Consider the following 13,946-nt stretch of genomic DNA (forward strand, 5'->3'; position numbering starts at 1 on the left):
GCTTCTTCGCGTGAGTTCACATACACATCTTTGTGCAATGCCTATTACGTACTCTCGGTAAAGAAAAACCAACGCTAAAGCTCGGTAGGTGGCTGAGATTGGTAAAGGGGCATTAACTGTGTTTTTCGGCGCGACGTCTTCTCTGAGCCGTAAAGAGACGAAGCACTTTAGCCAGTAAGAATAGTTAAAAGAGCAGTTGTGCGTGCTTTCTTCGCGCCATTCGTGATAAACCTCGAAGGTATTGGTGAGCGCCAGCAAAACAGGGAAAAGGACGAACACACAGGACAAAGCGCTCAAGTGGTTTGTCCTCTGTGTTCGTACCTTTCCGTGTTTCGCTAGCGCTCACCAATACCTTCAAGGATGCATTTCCAACTAGCCACAGTAGTAGCTGTTTTGACTTTAATTTGTCGTCATAAAAGACAAATCCCGGAACGCAGACAGAGTGCCATGGAAGATGCTAAGTCAAAGCGCCAAAATCTTCCTATTTATAATATTGAATAACGGGACAGAAGGCTGCATGGTCTCAAGACGGCTGATTGCGTAGACAGGCGGTGTACGTTGACTGTAAAGTAAAAGCATGCTGACGGAAATGTCGGGATAGACCACACATTTAACGTAGACGGAAAGCCCCTAATGATCGCGGGGACCCCATGCATCCACGGTGTGGTCTGCAAGTGTGATCATAAACAATAATTGGTCGCCCTGAGTGGCATCACATTGAGCCGATGCTACATCGCAGCTGACCGTACATCTCCTGAACGATTGATTTTCTTACGTCTCACATAGATGACGCAGACAAAGAGGCGATTAAGTTGATGTCAGATTGAAGCATATATCAAGCATTTTGCTGAAATAAGCCGTTTTAGGTCGTTAAGGCAATGATTTGTATTTTATATATTCCTTACTATATTGCTTCTTTGCCCCTTCAATTATGCAGAATTCACCCTTTGCCTAAAAGAATGATTGCAGGAGGAACTGGTGGAGTAGATGGCACAATAGAAATTATCGAACAGAAAAGATGTGACCACAGTGTAACAGCATCATAGCTGTGGCAACGGAAGAAAACATTAAATTTAAAGAGATGTGATGTTCATTGATTGGCTGATCGACATTTTCATAGCCTGGAAGTGTTGGCAAGCATTTTGTTACCGGCTTATAAGCAGCAAATTGTAGTCATAACGACGGGTAAGCGAAGAAGTTATCTCTTTGTAGCATCGAAGCACCTTCGCATTTTCAAATGCAAAAGGCAAAAACACTGAGGACACTAAACCAATCTTGGTTCCTACGAAGACCCGGCCTGAGGTGTCTGGCTGCACAGCTGTGCCACTGGTAATTTCTTGTCCTCTGAAGTAGGCATGCACCTTTTTTCACTTGTCTCAGAACAGCAGTGGTATTAAACGTTTGGTGCATAATTGGCGGACGTTGACAGCTGTGATTCAATTCTGATATAATGAAACAAAAAATACGTACAAATAAAATTAACCTTCTCACATAGCGAAGATCTTTAACGAAGGGCAGCAGCAAAAGGAGCGCGGTTATTTTTTTCTAATTGTATTTCTGTTGTTTCTCCATCTGCGCTGCGAGTAGTGTGCTATTCACTGTCAAGGCTGGCAGTTCAGGAAGCTTGACTGCAAAGCAAATGTTAAGTTAAAAGCTAGTGCATTAATTTAAAAGCCTAACATATTTCCAGATCTTTTTGCTTCGCTGACAGATACATGGTCCTCAAGAGAGACACTGATATGCGGTAAACTCGCGGCTTCAGGAAACTTGCTGAATTTCAAAACTTCTGAATCACTCTTAACATTTATGATGCCGAAGTCAAGAGGTCAACGAGCCTCGTTTCGCTCCAAAATACCATTTGTAGAAGTCCCGAGATTGCTAGCCACGTGGTTTAGACCGCGGTTTTTCAGCGTTCACATGATGCTCCGTGACTCCCCACAAATATTCTGCTTTAAAAATCGTATCATCGGAGAACAGTCAATTTTTCCCACTTGGAGTAATTGTCCTCCTCGTTTGTGCATTAGGGAATGCCACGCACGGTCTGCACCTGCAGAACCTGTTTGTCCCCCCTAACAAAACCAGAACGTTTAGCGCTGTGTCCAGAGGAGTCACCGTAGTGTAAGAAATCCAGAAGTCTCTGAGCCCTTGTTCTTCCCTGCCGATAGTACGGCAGCACTGAGAGACACTGAAGCTCGCCTAGTTTCGCTGTCGACAAGTTCAACGGTTTCAACCCACACAAGCTTAAACGCTGTCAAAAGATCATGATTTTAAAAGCACTCTACTAGCTCTAAAGAGCCTCAGTTTTGAACCGCACTGGCGGGACCTCTTTGTGCACAAAAGTTCAAATGCAGTATGTGAGTTATCACGTGATTCGCACATTTTAGGCATTTTGCAGTGAAAATTCTAATTAGGCACATTTTTTTTTCTCGTCTCTGAGAGGCCCTCATAAAGTTAAGATCCAAGTTAAAAGTCTTTTTTTTTGCTGTTTTGCTTGAATATTAAGCAGAACTGGCATTTATTGGTCAGTTATATTTCATTCCAAACTTTTGAGGAAACTTTCAGTTCTGCTCATGAATCAAAAATACATATAGCCTGCAGAGCACCATTTTTTTCAGTTACTTAACCAGCCTGTATACGGCATCCCTCATAAACTCGACCGTACCGAAAGCTTGGAAGACCGCCAACACTATTTTAATTCATAAGATATGAGTCGCCAAAGACATGAAAAATTACAGACCAATCAGCTTTCTGTTCGTTGCCTACAAGGTATTTACTAAGCTAATAGATTATACAGTCAAGGCAAGCATAGACATTAATAAACCAGATGATCAGGCAGGCTTTCGTAAAGAATATCCTTCAATAAGTCGTATTCACACTACCAATCAATTAAAATAAGAAATGGGCTGAATATGCCCAACCCCTATATATAGCCTTCATTGATTACGAGAAAGCATTCGACTCAGGGGCAATACAGGCATTGCGCAATCAGGGTGTAGAAGCCCATTATGTTAATATACTGGAAGACATATATAGCAACTTCACAGCTACCCTAGCCCTGAATAAAGTCACAAATAAACTTCCAATAGGGAAGGGCGTCAGGCAAGGAGACACGATCCTGCCAATGCTATTCACCGCCTGTTTACAGGAGGCGTTCCGAGGCCTGAATTGGGAGCAGTTGGGGATAAGAGCTAATGAAGAATACATAAAAAATATGCGATTCGTTGATAACATTGCCTTGCTAGGTCACTCAGGAGGTCAGCTGCAAATCATGATCAATAAGTTAGACTAGCGTAGCACAACGGTGGGTACAAAAATTAACAGGCAGAAAACCAAAGTTGTGTCCAGCAGTTTAGCAAGGAAACAGCAGTTCACAATTGGCAGCGAGGCGCTGGAAGTGGCAAAATAATACGTCTACTTAGGGCAGATAGTGACAGCTGACCCTGATCATGAGAGGGAAGTAACCGGAAGGAGAACAATAGTCGGAGTGCTTATGGCAGGTGCTCTGAGATTATGAATGGCAGTTTAACAATATCCTTCAAGAGAATAGTGTCCAACCGCTGTATCTTACCGGTACTCACCTACCGGACAGAAACGAGGAGGCTAACGAAACTGGTTCCACTTAAGTTAAGGACAACGCAGCGAGCCATGGAAAAAAAAATTATAGGTGTAATGTTTAGATACCGGAAGCGAGCTCGGTGGGTAAAGGAAAAAAAACGCGGGTTAATGACATCCTAGTCAAAATCAAGAGGAAGAAATGGGCTTGGGCAGGACATGTAGTGCAAAGGCAACATAATTGCTAGTCATTAAGGGTAACGGAGTGAATTCCAAAAGAAAGCAAGCGTAGCAGGCGGCCGCAGAATGTTAGAGTGGCTGATGAGATTAAGAGGTTGTCAGGCATAGGGTAAGTGCAGCTGACAAATGACAGGGTTAGTTGAAGAGACATGGGAGATGCATCTTCCTTGCACTGGATGTTGTCGGGTTGATGATGATGATGACGATGGAAGCAAATAATAGAATGCTAAGAGTTTTCTCGCAACACCCCACCGACTGAGACACGGCGCATGTTGGTAGCAGTTGCTGGTGTACAGTTTTCATTCCTGACTGAGATCATCACAGACGACCCTTCGTTCGTTGAATTCAGCTCAAATCAGTCAGTTACCTGCATCAAAAAAATACTAAACACAATTTACCTCCAAAGGTCACTTTGTGAAATTCTGCCGTGAAGCACCCTTTGGTTTCGTATGAGAAAGCATCCGAGAGGTTTTCTAAGCGACGCAACTGCCAGTGTTCTCTCCAGGTGAAAAATGCAGCAGTATAATGTGACGCAAACTGCACGAGCATCTCCCATACTTTCCTCGCCTTTTCTTTATGCTTCCTCAATGCTACGTGGTTTGTAAAAACCACGGACAGCGTTAGAACATTGGTCGCCATGTCTAGGTGTCTCCAAGGAAGTAGCGGAGCCCAACTATACGGACGCGTGCGTCTTGGAAATTTAGAATAGGAGTTTCCTCTACGCAGAGGAGGTGTTTACTGAGAAGTTACTGAGGCCCATTGTAGAATGCAAGAACTCAGGCTCACTAGAACAAATGCGGGTAGAGCAATCCTAGAAAGGCTCGGAATAAACGCGAAACCGCTCAACGCGGATACTCGAAAAATCCCGTCCGACGTCCGAAAGACAATCACGGTAAAACCATTACCGAAAAATATGCACCCCGTCTATCACGAAGCAGATGCAAGGCAAGAGCAAAAGCCCTAGCTAAGAAACTTGAGGGCCGACAGGACGTAGTCTACGTAGACGCGGCAGCTTGCCCAACACCCGAGAAACCATTCACGATAGCCGCGGTGACCGAGGAAGGCCAACTCATAGCAAACGCGACAGTACGCACCAACTCTTCACAAATAGCCGAAGAAGCGGCAATCGCCTTGGCGTTGACAAACTCGCGAGCAGAAGTCATTGTGAGCGATTCAAAAGCAGCCATTGGCAATTTCGCCAAGGGCAGAATATCTTCCATCTCCTTGGGAATTCTCAGGAATTACCCGAAAGGCAGGACAGACGTGGAATTGGTTTGGGTACCGGCTCACTCGTCAAACCCTGGGAACGAGGCAGCCCACGATAAAGCTCGAGGATCTATCGGCCGAGCTGTGGACGCAAACTCGGACGTCGAAATGACGAGAGACGGCCTTAATACCTACCATGACATTACTCAGCATTACAGGCTAGAAAGGCTAACCTTCCCTGCTCCACATAAAAGCCTAAATAAAGAACAGGAGGTACAGTGGAGACAACTTCAAACAAAAACTCTCCCTAATCCAGCTGTCCTAAGCCATGTGTACCCGGATAGATTTAAGCCGGAGTGCAGCAAATGCGGTGGCAAAGCCACCGTAGACCACGTCTTCTGGGACTGTCCGAGGGATCCCCCACCAATATCGCTCAAAAGGCTCGCGCTCACGGGCCCGTGGGAGACCTTGTTGCTCAGCTCCGACCTGGAAACCCAAGTACAGGTGGTGACGAGAGCCGAAGAGTTCGCCGCCAGTCTTCACTGACGGCCACCTAACAAGATCAACAAACCAATTTATAACTCAAGCCGATAATAAACATTTTCCAATCCAAAAAAAAATCTACGCAGCGGAACTAGACTTGGGTTCGTTGACTGCAGCACCATTCTGCCAAGAAGTGAAGTGGTACAACGTTAAACTAAAGAAATAAAATGTTTCGTATATTGCATATGGTTAATTTTCAGCAGCACTGAATTCGCATGTCACAACCAAAACAAACAAAACATACAAGGAAATTGAAGTAAAACTCTTGCTGGAACTGTAGGTCCATTCTTACTTAAGTGAAACAGCGTTTAAGAAGTGCGTAGGTGAAGCGAAGGACACCTTGAGGACCCCTTCGCAACAAAAAACTTGAATGAAATTATAGCGTTGTTCCAATCCTGCGAAATCATTACAAGTTTGTTTTCTGTCGGTGCCAAGAACATTTTCTATTCTATTCCGCATAGCGAAGTGTTCGCTGCTGTTCAGCCTTTGTTCCAAAAAGCAGCCGGTATTTCAATGGAGAGTTTTCTATCTTTGTTTGAATTTTACCTTAGTGCTACAGTGGGCGAGATTCACTATCATTTGTGCACAGATAAGAAGGGGATTTGCATAGCGTCCTGTGTTAATTGCGCCAGTGCTGAGTAATAATTTTCTTGCAGCAGTTTACAAAAATCTAGACAATAGGTTTGACAAGAGCCAGATCGTGAAGGTTTTGAGGTATGTCGACGATTTTTTAGTCGTGTTGAGCAAGCAAGACCCTCCAACTTACCAGGCTGCTGTAAATGAAATTCTAGATTAGTTTAGAGATCTTAGCCGCGGTTTGAAACAGACTTGAGAACTGCTGAAAAGCAACAAGTTAAAGTTTTTTTACTTAGAACTCTCCGTGGCACAAGACAGACTCTGTTGGATGTACAGACCTCGAACCCAGTAAGAGCATTTTTCTTACCAGTGAGCTCACTTGAAAACAGTAAAACGGGCCATAGCCTCATTAGGGTTAGATTCTGCATTAATTAAATCATGTGATCATTGCATGCAAGAGAGCTTACATCTGCAGACCCGCACAGCTACCACAGGGAGGTTTTCCGCAGACAGTTATGTACGCAGTGACTGAATCTTTGCTTCAGAAAGTTGAGGGCAAGAAAGGAAACGATACTCAGGAAAGCAACAGGAGTGTCAGACGAGCAGTCATCCCGTACACCCACCGAGTAGCACACAATATGAAAAAGGTTGCCAAGAAATACAAGATCCCCGTAGTGTTTTCGCCCCCCGCCCCCTCCTTTCAGCTAGCTACATTGTGTCTCAGGATTAAAAACGAAAAAAAGAGGGCAAATCTCTGGCATTAAGCATGCCCACATGTTCATCAAATGTAGCGAAGGCGTGATTAACCAGATTCCGCTGACATGCGACAAAATTTATATCGGACAAACAGGAAGGTGCCTGAACGAACGTCTGAGGGAACACAAGTGCTCACTTGAAAAAGGCACTGGATCTAATCATGTGGTTCACCGCAAAGATTGTAAATGCATCCCTCGTTTACGTGAAACTGTTTTTCTGGTAGAAGTAGTGGCAGTGTTGCCCGAGAGCTGAAGGAGGCCTTTTTTATAAAAATAATGAGCTTATAGGCTGTGTCAGTAACGCATCGAAATCATTGTACGGGAGTGAACTTGCGTTTCTAGGACAACATTGTTAAATTTGTTTTGGACTTCACGTGTTCGAATATGGGTGTCACTGTTTTATCGTTATTTATTTGTTCTTCAGGTCTTTGCATTCTTAGCCACACGTTATCACACTCTTTAAGTGTATATATGTTTTCCTGCATTACATTTTGTCAGTTTTTATCGGTTTGCTGTTGTCACCTTCTTATTGAAATTTTTTATCGATTTTATGGTTGTTTACACCATGTGACTTTAACTATTATATAGTCATCCAGTGTAACTTTTCATTCTGTTGGAATTGCTTTTGAGATTCCATAGACTTTTAGCGTTGTCACCCTGTTATGTCCTTTATCGCTTTTAAGGCCCGTTACACCATCTGACGTTGACTGCATCTGATTACTTGTGCCACTGCCTTCCTGTATATTGTGGGTGTTTTATTCAGTAAAATTCAGTTGTCACTTGAGCTCTCTTTTCTCTACATGCTTCGTTTCGCCCTCGGGCTTTTTCATTTGCGCTGTTTCGCTTAAGTAATATATAAGGAAAGCTTATGACCATATTTTAGACTGTTCGCCGTTTGCAGCGCTTCTCGAGAGGAACGCGGAATGTTATGTCTCGGAAATGATATTGTGGTGAGTTTTCTTTGCTTCCGCACAAATAAAAATTACTGCATAATTAAAAAAGCAGAGTATTGACAAAGTGCCAATTCTTTGTCACGCAACTTTGGATCAAAATCGCTAGCTTTTTTGAACCTTGCGTGATTCCTATTGTTCACCCGTGGCATGTTTGATATCTTCTCAAACCATTTTAACATTATCGAGCAAAGCAGTCACCTGTCCCGCATTTTTAAGCAGCTAACAAGAGCGGTATACCGGCGCAGCAAGAACCTCAAGGACATTTTAGTTAAACCCAGAACATCGCCCAATGCTAACCCAAATCCCGGGTGTCAACCCTGCCAAAAAAACCACGCTGCAAGGTTTGCTGTAACATGCTGACAACAGGAATTGCAAAAGGTACCTTCTCTGACTTTACTTTCCCAATCAAAGAAACTATAAATTGCGACAGTGCAAATGTGGGCTACATGCTTCACTGCAGCGTGTGCGGCATGCAGTACATCGGCCAGACAGAAACTCCGTTCAGGTTGCGATTCAACAACCACAAAGCCCACGTTCACACACTGCCAAACCTACCCTTTTATAAGCACCTATGTCTGCCACAGCACTCATTTGAAAGCATCCGGGTCATCCTCCTACAGTCGAGTTTTCAAACCGGCCGCCAAAGAGAACAGAGGGAATCGTATTTCATACATAAATTTCGGACATTAACCCACGGCATTAATGAGAACTTGGGCAATTTGGCCTTCCTCAAAAACTATTCCAATTGAGAAAGAAGCTCCCGTCTGTTATTTTCTATTTGTTTTCCTTTTATCCTGCTCACCATGCGCCCCCCCCCCCCCCCTCCCTCTTCTTTACTCCATGCCGGTTCCCCTTTTTCCTCCTTGTCCTCCTAGCCGCCTTCTCGGAATTGTCAGCGGTGGGACGCGCGGCGCAGGCGCCCTCTGACGAACGGCCGGTGGTTGCTGTCTGCAGCGGGTTGTTGCGGGATCGGGTTTCCACACGGCGTCTGGACGACCGCTTTTCCGCCGCTGAGGCGATACGCCGCCCTCGTAACGGTCACTGGTGCCTCTTGAACAAGGCGAAATGATGCGGCCTTGACAGCTGACAGTAAACTACATTACAAGAGTTCTTAACATCTGCACCGCTGGGGAGCGGGACATGCTATGTGCCTTTGTGTTTTGTTTCAGTGTATTCTGGTGTTTTCCTTTTTGTTATTTTCTTGTTTTTCGTGCTTCCGTTATTTTCCCCTTGTGCTCGAACTTCTCGCTTCCGCAGAAGGAAACCTTTCTTGCTTAAGTCTTCTCGGCGAAAATCCAACCCTCTCAGCTCTGCTGCATGTCTGTCACCTCTGTATTTTAACTAGCTTTTTTTAACTTGTTTCACATCCATTCTCCTTTCCCCTTAGTGGACGCCGACACAGAGAGAGAGAGAGAAAGTGCCCCCTCTCCCTCTGCATTTATGACCGTAAATGCGCACATCTGTGTATTCATTCGACTTAACCTTGATGAAGAACGGTCCACCGTCTGAAACTGTATATATATATATATATATATATATATATATTTATATATATATATATATATATATATATATATATATATATATATATATATATATATATATATATATATATATATATATATATATATATATGAAGGGAGCCAACAGTCACCGAAACCAAGGTGTATAGGGGAACGTTAATTTTTTTTTAATGTGTTATGCTTATCAGTGGGATAATAATACTTAGATTAATAAATCGCTTAAAGAAAATTACTTATAAAGCAGCAGAAAAGACAACCATGCCGCCGGTGGGATCCGAACCCACGACCTCCGAATATCGCGTCCGGTGCTCTTACCAACTACCAGTTGGTAAGAGCACCGGACGCGATATTCGGAGGTCGTGGGTTCGGATCCCACCGGCGGCATGGTTGTCTTTCTACCAGTTGGTAAGAGCACCGGACGCGATATTCGGAGGTCGTGGGTTCGGATCCCACCGGCGGCATGGTTGTCTTTTCTGCTGCTTTATAAGTAATTTTCTTTAAGCGATTTATTAATCTAAGTATTATTATCCCACTGATAAGCATAACACATTAGAACAAAATTAACGTTCCCCTATGCACCTTGGTTTCGGTGACTGTTGGCTCCCTTCATAAATTTGTCAAACGGGCCCCTCATTTCCTTTAACTTGTCTGCGTATATATATATATATATATATATATATATATATATATATATATATATATATATATATATATATATATATATATATATATATATATATATATATATATATATATATATATATATAATGAAACAGCGTTTTATTGCTTATATAAAGATGGCTCTAATTTCTCGCAAGCTGCTTTTTGAAATATCAACATTCAGCGACTGTAATTGTGTCATAATTGTGGAATATTGTAACGTAGCATTTGATTTCCATAGTTGTTGCGGCATAAAGGAATAAACCATGTTTCGGCATTGCGCTGGGTATAAGCCGGTACAGTTTGAGTGAGGCAGTTCATGTCTAGAAACCCTCGATTATTATATTGTAGAGATTTTTTGTATCAGGTTGCAAAGCGATATTAGTGTAAGCTATGAACTGGCATAAACCGGTAGTGTGAAAATTAGTGATCGGTAGGGGCGTGGTAATCAACATTGGCAATGTAACGGACAGCTTTCTTTTGCAGCATGTACATTTTATGAATATATGTTTCTGCTATAGAAGCCCGCACCAAAAAACCGTAGTTTAAATCAGACAAAAATTGGCATTATATATCTTTAACTTGGCTGAAACAGGAAGGAAGTATCAGAATTTAGTGAGAACACCAACACACCCTGACAGATGAGCGACGACAAAATCAAGTTGGGCGTTGCAGTTCATGTGATTGCGGAAAAATATTTCAAGGGTTTTAATCATGTCTTTGAATTCTACGTTGGTGCTCCCAAGCTTTATGTCGAAGTTCTGAATAGTTTCTGATCGCCTTGCATGAAAAAGTACGGCTTTAGTTTTGTCAGAACCTAAAAGTAGTCCATTATTTTCACTCCAGCTTTTAGTCGATTCACTGCGTCATTTATAATTGGGAGAAGAAGCTGAAATGAGGTGTCTTGAATAAATAAGCTCGTATCATCTGCGTAAATGACTTATTTTGGTTCATCATGTATTGTAACTATATAATTTATATATATTATGAACAGGAGAGGCCCTAAAATGCTGCCTTGCGGCACACTAGTACAATCTGCTTGAGAAGATGACAGATGGGACCCTTTTGGACTTTCTGATAACGATGTTGAAGGTAAGACATATAAGGTTTAGGGCCATTCTTGTCAGCGCTCTGTACTATCTTCTCCTTCTTCTTCCTTTTTGTGTTCGCGCTGCTGATACATATTCTGCATATGCTGCATAATTCAAGTTTCTGCAGTAAAACATCATGATTGAGGCGGTCGAAAGCCTTTGAAAGGTCTACAAAAATTCCTATACAGGTTTTTAGATATTCAGTTGAATGCAGTACGATTTCGTTTTTCGTTATTAACGCCGTTTCCGTTCATTTCCAGTGGATAAAGCAGTGCTCGGAAGGAGAAAAAGGTTCAACCTTAGGCAAAATTTATTTGCACTTTTGTAGAATATTCTCTCTAATCCTTTTTAAAAGACTGGTAATATTCAGATTGGTCAGTAATTAGACATACCACTTTTATCTCCCTTTTTGTCGAGAAATTTTGATATTTGCATTAACTTTGAGAATAAACCAGTAGATAGGGAGAGATTGTAAATATGGGTGAGAAAAGAAGCTATGCAGCCAATTACGTATTTTATTGGCGCAATTTGAATGTTATCTATATCACAAGCTCTGCTATTTTTTAAGGAGGCAAAAATACTGCGAACTTCATTTTCATTGGTAGTTTCTAAAAAAACACTGTGATCCTTGGTTTTTATATTGGGTTTACAGTATTGGGGGCGTGTTTTGTAAAACGCGTTATTGAAATATTTTCTTTTTCATTTCTTAAATGCGTAGTTAATTTATTCCGATACTCTTTGAATCTTTGTCAATCAGCCATCGACATTGTTTTCATAAATTTCTTGAACAACTTGGGTTTCTTTTTAATCATCTTTAGACATTCGCGGTTGATCCAAGGTTTACGATTTCTTCTTTACTACTTCATCACCTTATCTTTAAAATGTTCATAATATAATGACTTAAAACGAAAAATGATTAGCTCATATATATGAGCTATTATATATATGAGATATGCATCATCTGCTGCATCGGGAGAAAATGCATCATTCCAACTTTCGTTTATAATACTTGAACGAAACGCTTCAAGGCTCACGGGTATGATGCACTGTGCTGTTTTCACAGCGGGTAAATCAGTTGTTTGCTGTTTGATGCCTCGTACAAGTACCTAAATCGGGTAGTGGTGGTTAGGAGGGGAGAAGTGAGAGGTTGACGTATGGAAAGAGGAGAAAAAATTGGTGGTGGCCAAGTTCTGGTTAAACCAAGAGTGACGCGATAACTACAGCTGACCGGGTGGAACTTGCTTAGTTGAATTGAAGTCAGTCTTTCGCCGCTCCATTTCGCTGGGCGTTCCTTCTTCATCTTCGTCCCACTTGACAAGACGCATGCCACAGCTTTTGCTGCTTGGTTTCGCCAGCGCACCGCGCTGCCAGCATCAGCAGCTGCTCCGCACCACGTGGCTGGTCACCAGACCAACCACGTGACGAACCACGTGATAAGCCACGGCGCCGCGCCGCTGGCAGCTGCTCCGCACCACGTGACCTACCGTCACAGCGTGGCAGCGCAGCCACAGGGTGGCGGCACCGCCACGCTGAAGGCTCGAAATGCTACCGTAATGTAGCTATCGCTACAAAAGCGGGCTGAAAGGCCTCCGAAGGGAGGGAGGAAAACTGCGATGGCAGGAGTGAAGACAGCAGAAAATTAATTGGGCTCATGAGATCACAATGTTTCTTGGGTGAATGGGGCTCACCGAAGGATGTACGGGTGAGTGAATAAGGCTTGAAATGATGATGACGTGCTTGGGCTAGACGCGCTCACAATTATGCAACAAACCTGGAACGTGGGTCATCGTGAGCAGCCACTGAGCCTAATACGGTCGGCTGCTGAGGTTGTCTGCCAGCCAGGAAACGTTTTGCCATTGACTGGCACTTGGTCAATGCCACTTCAACCGTCTGCTTCGAATTCATGAATTCCGAGACCCAGTCCTCTTGATTGGCAAGACATTTATCTTGCATTTAAGTAGATTGATATTCGTGCGTATTCAAAATCCACACCACATTCCAGCTTGACACCAACACCATGAATGTCGCCTCTGCCATAACTGCGAGTTCTCGTTTCGAAGGAGGCATAAACAGAACTCCTAAAGATACGTGGACACGGTAAATATGTGTTGCGAACTGATGGCTCATTTACTGAACATGTCGTGTTGTCGACACCATGCTAAACTACCTAAAAGCCATGCGATGGTATGATGATACCGCGGATGAGGTAAAGTGCGCCAACATTGGCTAGCCTGTCAAAGAGCTCAATTGGGCATTGTTTTGTAAACGCGAAGTACCCAGCTGAACCACTCCTCTAAAAACAGTGGAAAAGGTTGAAAAACTTACCTTTCACCGACATCGTTAAGAGCAGAAGCAAGCATTCGATTTTCATGGCGAGTGGATTCGCGTACCACTCCAGAGCGACTGCGAACTACTGAATTTTGCTCGTGGTATGGAGCTGCAGACAATAGGATGCGTGACTTAATATAATCTGAGCTGAACCGCGGAAGGTCGACGATTGTCTGTGACTCTCTTGCCGGACCTGCTATTTTATATCAAGAACATGATAAAGGCAACCTTTTTTGTGACTGCAAAGGCGAGATTTGAGCGTGAGCACGAGCCGAGTAGGACAATAAAGCATATTTGCGAAATTTTAAAGAGCACATGCGCTCCTGCCACCGTTGTGAGCAGGCGACTGTTGCGAAATTTTATTTGTGTATATGTCTCGGTACATGTGTCCGGCACATCTGGCGAAGGTGTAATACAGCATGAATCATGGCAGCACGTGAAATTACATTCGCACTGTCAACCTTGTTTAAATGGCTTGCGCCCACCTAGATTTTGCCTGTCAGCCGCTACAACGTTGGT

General features: G+C 43.1%; 1 protein-coding gene across 1 annotated transcript in view; it reads right to left on the bottom strand.

The window, feature by feature from the left end:
- LOC144103833 (venom metalloproteinase antarease-like TserMP_B) overlaps nt 1-13,617 on the bottom strand; it is a 50,543-nt gene extending 36,926 nt beyond the window's left edge. The window contains exon 1 of the mRNA XM_077636533.1: nt 13,425-13,617. Within this exon, the coding sequence (XP_077492659.1) occupies nt 13,425-13,470 (46 nt within the window). The 5' untranslated portion in view covers nt 13,471-13,617. The remainder of the gene's footprint in view (nt 1-13,424) is intronic.
- Between the last annotated feature and the right edge of the window lie 329 nt (nt 13,618-13,946).

Source organism: Amblyomma americanum, chromosome 9, assembly GCF_052857255.1.
Source record: "Amblyomma americanum isolate KBUSLIRL-KWMA chromosome 9, ASM5285725v1, whole genome shotgun sequence".
NCBI classification, from domain to species: domain Eukaryota; kingdom Metazoa; phylum Arthropoda; class Arachnida; order Ixodida; family Ixodidae; genus Amblyomma; species Amblyomma americanum.